At 41.9% G+C, this 7,468-nt stretch overlaps 1 protein-coding gene across 5 annotated transcripts; it reads right to left on the bottom strand.

Annotated features, from left to right (window-relative positions):
- Positions 1–791: 791 nt before the first annotated feature.
- YAE1 (YAE1 maturation factor of ABCE1) lies at positions 792–7,228 on the bottom strand. Of its 5 annotated transcripts, none has more exons than XM_055805910.1 (4): positions 7,006–7,228; positions 5,879–6,200; positions 4,121–4,242; positions 792–3,730 (listed from the first exon to the last, which is right to left on the bottom strand). In XM_055805910.1, exons 2-4 carry the CDS (start codon positions 5,993–5,995, stop codon positions 3,301–3,303), a joined length of 669 nt encoding a protein of 222 aa, XP_055661885.1. In that variant the 5' UTR covers positions 5,996–6,200; positions 7,006–7,228; the 3' UTR covers positions 792–3,300. The 5 variants fall into 5 exon arrangements, with proteins under 5 accessions (XP_055661885.1, XP_055661884.1, XP_027641080.1 ...); XM_055805909.1 differs by having other exon boundaries at positions 7,011–7,228; XM_027785279.2 differs by lacking the exon at positions 7,006–7,228 and having other exon boundaries at positions 792–1,191; positions 3,462–3,730; positions 5,879–6,795.
- Between the last annotated feature and the right edge of the window lie 240 nt (positions 7,229–7,468).

Raw genomic sequence — 7,468 nt, 5'->3', positions numbered from 1 at the left:
ATTCTAGCGATGACTTTATAGCAAGAGCTGTGAAGCGGTAAGTAGTTTTATTTCCTAACAGTTGGAATGAACCTCAGGTGTCCATTTAATGGAAATATCATGTGTGTTCACAATGCCATAAACTCAGCAACTAAGGAAACTTCACTCTAGTAAAAAGTTCGAATAGTGAGAATGTTACTTTAGTGTCTTGAGTATCTCCTCCAAAAATGTTATACATAAATAGTAAGCGAAAGTGTTTCCAGTAGAAAGCACGTGGGGCACAGAAACACTTTTGAATAAAGAGGTTTACCTTTTATAAAGATGCTTTTTTCTTTTGTAGACATGCTTTTCTATAGACCCTAGCTGATGACAGTCTCATGACTGGTATACCTTAGAATAGCATTGGAAAGGACTTTTTCCACATCTACCTAATAGCAGTCAGTGCTTCTTTTCATAAAGTAAGGTGTATATGGCATGTCTACAACACTGTCTCTGGCTTGTTTTCTGAAAAAAAAAAAAAAAAAAATTCCAAGAGAGGCAAGTTGCTGTGATATATGAACACACACTAGAGAAAGAACTAAGAGCACCAGTTCATTTGGCATAAGCTAGTCTACAGCTATTATCTTTTTGATGACAGCAAGATCGATGCAGGCTGGATTTTGAACCTGTTTAATTAGCCTGCCCTGTCTTAAGTCACAGGATACTAGATACTATTCCTAGAATCAGGTAATTCTATTGGTAGTGTGAAAAAAAAATAATTAGTGTATTTTAAATATGCCTTATACAAAACGTGAAAGTTACAAGTATAAAACTCAGCAAGAATGAATATATTTTAATATTATTAGTTTAGGTTTTCATTAAAAGCACCCGTATTTTTTTTGACCAAACTCTCCCACTCTTTCTGTCAAAGCTTCTTTGCACTGCTGTGCTCAAAGATTCAGTACTCGATTTCATGGTGTCAACATATATTTCCAGTGTAGCACACATAGCTATACTGTAGCTATGATGTAACATCTATCAGGTTGTACAAGGCAAAAAGATGCAAGGAGGTAGTGCTGTTTTTCCACCACAGGTATCACTCAGGTGTCAGCTGCAGTTTAAGAAAAGAAGCACTCTGAAGAATGGATAAAGTCTGTAGTAGTGATTAACGTTTCATTTCCTCTTCCAGTTGCATGTCAGTCCCCGTTGTCATGAGAGCTATTTTCAGGAACGCTGCCAAGGTGAAAGCTGATAGTGAAACACAAGACAAGGAAGTAAACAGAAAACAAAAACCTGAACCATCATGTGAGCAAATTACGGATTCTAATAGTCTTGAAGAAAGTCTTTCTGTGGCTGGTCAGCAAGATTTGGCAGTGACAGAAAAGCCAAGTATTGCAGACAACCCAAAAGAAAACCTCTCCACAGCCAAACTGGAAACTGTGGGTGATAACATGGAAAAAGTAACCCCACAGTAAGCACAGAAACTTTGTGCAGAGTGGAGGAAAGTAATTCCACGGCTAGCAGAGAAGCTGGTATGAAAGATAAGTAAAACACACAATCTATTGTTTGAAAATCAAACAGAAAAAAATATTTTCCCTGGCGTAGATTGCTTTTGCAGAAGTGGTTGGAGTGAACTTGGCAAGCTCACTGTCTACTTAGTAATTTGTGAATGGAGCTTCCCCTTTGCACACTATTAAAGTAATGCTCTTGAATTTCTAAACTTCTAGATTTGGAACATCTAACATTGCTCAAGTAACCCTTAATTTTGTCTGCACCATATTCTGCCACAGTTTGGCAGAAATTTCTGCCCAACATACATGATACAGGCTACAACATAACACATGCACTTGCAAAAAAGTAATGTTTATCCATATCAGCATTATGCTAAATACATTGCGAAAAAGAAAGTTGTTTGAACAATTGTACACATATGTTATTAATGCAGACAGCCCTATTTGTCCACTATTTCAGAAACAAGTTCAATAAAAGACTCCTAATTGCAGCTCTGTTTTTCCCCTGATGCAAGAGTGGTACTGAATGGCAGCCAAACTTACAGTCTACCAACTCCATGGCAGGATAATAGAGTCTTTAGTGAGAAAGTTGTAAACTCTGTCTCTGGAAATCAAGTAATTTTAACCTTAGCTTTTTTCTGGTCTCAAACTATAACACTGTTTTGTGATTATTTTTTTTTAGTATGGTTAGGTTGGCTGTTTAAAATTTCAGTTTGTCTCTGTCTTGTCTTTGCTTTGTCTCAGACACGAAGTTAGAAGCAACTTAAACCAAATAAACTCCTAACTTACTGTAGATCAGTTTAATTACTGTAAAACAGCATAGGCACTCGCAAAGAAAAGACTTCCTGACCAGAGCAATTTGCAGCTACAGTTAAGGCAAGCAACAGGAAAAGGAGTCAAATATAGAATGTTGGCACAGAAATACAAAGTTGTCAGAAATACGCACGTGTGACTGACAATGAGTTTCTAAGAGAAGGTGAATGAGCCTGGCTTCCTTGAAGAGTTTGGGAAAAACACTATGGGAATGAGGGACAGAGAGTTCAGGTGAGAAGGACTGGCAAAATAAACACAAAAATAACACAAGGAAGTTCATTAGACTGGAAACTTGTTTAGTGTGGCCTAACAGGGGAAGAGTAAACAGTCTTTACTGTCTAACAGTAAAACAAAGGAATTGCCAGTAATTCTGCATTTGAAGAGAAGTGTGTTTTCAGCAAAAGTGAAATAAATAGAATTGTATGACAGAGGGAAGAAATAGTTTTTAACTGTGAAAGTGCATTGCATAGCAGTTACGTTAGAGGAAGAATTTGGCAAAAGGTGAAAAATTCCTACATTTTATATAGTGACTAGAGTGACAGCACTCTAGAAATCAGCAGCAAATCCTGTTCTATTTTGCATAGAGTTTGCCTATCATCAACAGCAGCTTATTCTGCAAGAATAGTTTGTCCATAGCACTGGACACTTTACTTTTTAGGTACTAGAGGGGACCGATTTGGAGGGCTATTTAAGGGACCTGCTTCATTCCAAACTGCCACCAAAACAGAAAGTAAGGGTGAAACAGTAGCTTCTAACACAGAACAGAAACATATTTAGTAAATCTTTGTAGAGCTTTAAAAGTCATTTCCCCTTTCTGTGAAAGCTACATTTAAGATTGAAAACAAGGTGTTTTTTGCAAGGAGCCAAAGCATGGTGAAGATTTACAGAAATTACCTCTACTGGGAACTATCAAAATCTGATTTCCCTAAAACAAAGTGATGTATCAGCCTGTACATGGTCCACAAACTGAGAATCAAAACCAGTTGAGATATTTTTAAAATACTATGAGACAGAAAAACTAGTGTTCGAGTTGCTGGACATGATGAACTATATCCAGTGATAAGCCCAGTTGCTCTACTAGCCAAATAGTCTGTTTTTTAACCCAAGCAAGGGTTGACCTTTCAGGATCTGTGCAGAGTTTTGCATTGCTGCACTCTGACTGTGAGGAACCAACCTCACCGTTACTTCTACAAATGTTTTCTCCACAGCTGCCACCACCTTCGTGTTTTCCAGCTTTAACTTCATTGTATTCTGTCCCAGCTGGAGCTGTGTGATTAAGGTCCATGTCTTGAACAGAATCTAGAATGTGTCCAAGATGTGGTTGTTGTTCAATAGAATTCAGATACTTAAGCACATCATCTTCATATTTTCCAACCATGTCAAGAAGTTTATTTATCTTACTTAAAGCAGAATCATGTCCATTAAAATGACACCAGGATAAGAGAGCACTGAAAAGTCAAAAACAAAAAAAGAAAAATGACTACATGTACCCACACTGACCTCCAGTTGAGGGGAGATAGCAATGTGACAGGATATCTATACTGTATAAATGTATATACGTTTAATTTTCTGGGAAATTCAAGCAGTACAACTGAATATTAAGTTTAAAGATATAGATTCAGATAATTTTGGAAGAGTAACTGCAAGAGGACTTTTAAGGATGATCACCCTAAACCCAGGTAGGTAAACCGCCGTATGCAAGACCTGAGAATTCTCAGGTTGCTCACTTTGGACAGATTTACAATGCACTTTTTTTAAAAACAAACACAAAACTGCATGCATGCTACCTCCATACACACCCTCCACACACACACATGACTAAGGAGTTTGTAACCTACTTCAGGGTTCCTCTGAACTGGCCACACGTAACCATCAGCTCAGCACCGTGTCTGTAACCTTGATTAAAGCCTTCCTGGAGTGCAAGTTCTTTCGCAGCCTCAATTCCATCCCTATAGCCTTCCTATAATAATAGTGAAACAGGTTGTTCACAAGATGAAAAAATGGACCTGTGACAGTTTCATAACAATAAAAAAAAATTTTAAACAAGTATTCAGTCTCTTAAATTATAGCTTCTAGATTTGAACATCCCTCCTAAAAACACCCCCATTGCCAAAACAAAACAAGCTTTTTGCAGTATGATATGATTTTCTGTGTAAGATCCAGTTCTTTTCCAAAAGGATCCCCAGAAGGTCAGAAAGTAAAGGAAGTATTTTTTAGAAACATCACAAAACAAGACAAATCTGCAGGAAAGCATGCTTACTTTTATGATGACCAATTCCTTTATGACATTTTTGTTAAAGAATACTACATATAGATTTCTAGACATCTGAAAACACATAAACTGCAAAGCTTCCCCTTTAGCAGAGGTACTCTCCTGTCTGTAATCCATCTGCCTTTCCATCTTTCATAAAACTAATTATTGAGCCTTGCTTCTCTATTAACCAGATCTCACTCAATTTGAGAGTTATACCAGAAAAGAAGATGGTAATGGAGTGAGTCACATATAAATACACATAACATTGTCATTTTTCTGTAAGAAACAGCTAATGATTTTAATGCAGAACTAATTTCTCTATATTCTAATCACACTACCATATAATGTAGAATAATTCTTAACTTCTTTCACACCAAAACCGCAAGTTGTAAGAGTGAAAACTTCTATTTACTCATGAGAGAAGAAAACTGGTGGCTTTGCTAGAGAAAATAGCCAGGAACAAGAATGTTTATTTTGCCCAACATACAGCTCTAACCTCAATAAAATTTTATAATTTTGCAGTATCTACTCATAAAATACCAGAGGGATTTGTGTAAGAACACTAAACAGCCCCTTAAGAAAACCAGTCCTTTCAAAGGACTCAGATGCAGGAAACTTTTCCTTGGAGAGTAATACAACAGCTCTGCTGTAATACCCTTCCTCATCAACAGCCTACACAACAGCTTCCATTCATGTGCTTCAGCCAAATGCTGTTCACCCGTGAGCAGACGAGCCTTATTGGCCCCACTCGGAATGATAATATATCTGTTGAAGCAACCTGGGTTTATATACTTGTTTTGTTCCCTGCAGAATTCCAGAGAGGCAAGGGCTGTGGAAACCAGCTTTCATAAAATACATTTTTCACTAGGGGAATAAATAAGCCAAAGAACTACCCAGACCACAACCTCCAATTGTGGTTCCACATGGGAGTCACACATCTTAAATCTGACTGGTGAAGAACTCTACATAAAAATCCAAACATCTCATATTTCTTTATTAGCACTGTTTAGCTGTGTTGCCCTACATTTACTGGCAGTATACCTACAGGTATAAAGTAAATAGCTCGCATCATAATTTCGCACTGCCTTTTACAAATGCACATGGGGGTACAGAGAAAGACGATGTCTTGTGGTACAACAGTACTTTGCTCTGACGACTGCTAGGAGAGCGCTTCTATAAATCCCTGCAACATTTCTCTGACAATCAGAAGAAACCAAGCCACAATAACTTTTAAGCAGCCACTGTTAGTTTTCCCTTTTAAATCAACCATACGTATATCAAGGCACGTATCAGTGAATCTAAAATGGTTACCAGGACTATTAACTCATTGTTATAGAAATACCTTCAATCTTTTTTTCATGGTGCTATTCCATTCCTTCTGTAATAGGTACATCTCATCCGCCTCTTCATCAAATATATCCTCACTGGATCGGCTGACTGCAACTTGTACCCAGGACATCACAGCAGTGATGACTGTGACCTCTGTTTATGTGGTAAGAACAATACTGAGAAACTTGAGCTCAAAAGTCCCTCTGGCTAAGTGTCAGATCAGAAGTAGAGGCAAAAATATCAGTTCTGAAGAGAAGTCATGTACAGAGCTCATTATTCAACTTGTACATTCATCTCCACATGAAAGCTCGATGCTGTTTACCATCATGGTGCATCTGTCAAGAAAAGACAGGTCGTGACATGTAAAGCAACACTGAGATTTACTGAGAACAACTTAAGACAGTAGTTTCTTCTCTTCTTATGGCAGTGACACGCACATGCATGTCAAATTAACATTTCTAAACGCTGTTAGTAAGCGAACAGCAGGCGGCAACAACTTTATGACTGAGTCTAATAGCAGCTGAAGAATGGCCCCATGGAGCCTCCATGGGGTGGTGCACGAAGTTCCATCGGGAATCTTCTGCAGTTAATAACCAACAAGGACTTTCACCTTTCATTTTCAGTTTTCTGTTTATGCCACATACTTAACCATCTATACAAGTCTGGAGCAGGGATCGTCCTTTACATTCTGCATAACAAGTAGCCAGTTCTACTGCAGCGGGAAGAAGGCACCATTGCATTGTTTCATCTTTTCCGCTGAAGAAAACCAGAGAAGCCTCTCGCAGCCCATTCGTGGCCGGGAGGGAAACCCTTACAGCCTACAAACGCTGCTTCTGGCAGAGGCACCAACAGCTCTGGGGCCACAAGAGCCACCCCGCTTCTCCCGGGCCAGCAGCGGCTGCAGCCGTGCGGCCTACGGGCCCCCCCGCCTCCGCCCCCCGCCCCGGCCTCGGCCGAGCACAGACACCCCCGCCGCGGTGGCCAGGCCCCTGCCCGCCATTTCGCGGCCGGCCGCGGGCACAGCCCGCCCGGCGCCCACCGCTCCCCGCGAGCGGCCGCGCTGCCAGGAGCCTGCCTCTCCCCGCCCCCGGCGGCAGGCGCGGCTCGCTCGGGACCCGCACCAGCCCCGCGCCCCGTCACCTCACCACGGCCGCTCGGCCACCGCGCTGCGCCTGGGGGCCGCCATCTTGACTGAGGGCAAAATGGCTTCACCGCCGTCGGAAGCAATAGGGGAGCGGCAGCCATACCGGCCGAGAGCAAGCTGCGTGGAGGCCGCAGGTAAACAGCCGCGGTTTTAAGCAGCGGCCCTGTAGCTTTAAAGCCCGTCTGAGACTCTGGCGGCGGGCGGCCATCTTGAGTGAGGGCACAGCCTCGCATGCGCCTCTAGGGGGCGGGACGAGGCGGCCCACCCAGCGGTGCGGGGCGCCGCGGAGCGCCGCGGGGCTGGGCCCGGCGAGGGGCCGGTGCAGGGGGGCGCTGCCCGCCCGGCTCCCCGCGCCGAGCGGCCTGCGGCTGCCCCGGGCCTCCCTCAGTGCCCGCAGGCTGACTCCGGCTGGGTTTCGGGCCCTTTTCAGTCATAAATTGTGGAATTTTTGCAAAAAAC

This window comes from Falco peregrinus, chromosome 5 (assembly GCF_023634155.1).
Source record: "Falco peregrinus isolate bFalPer1 chromosome 5, bFalPer1.pri, whole genome shotgun sequence".
NCBI lineage: Eukaryota > Metazoa > Chordata > Aves > Falconiformes > Falconidae > Falco > Falco peregrinus.
Note: the sequence above shows the minus strand (reverse complement) of the source record. Positions and strands in the feature narration are given on the sequence as shown.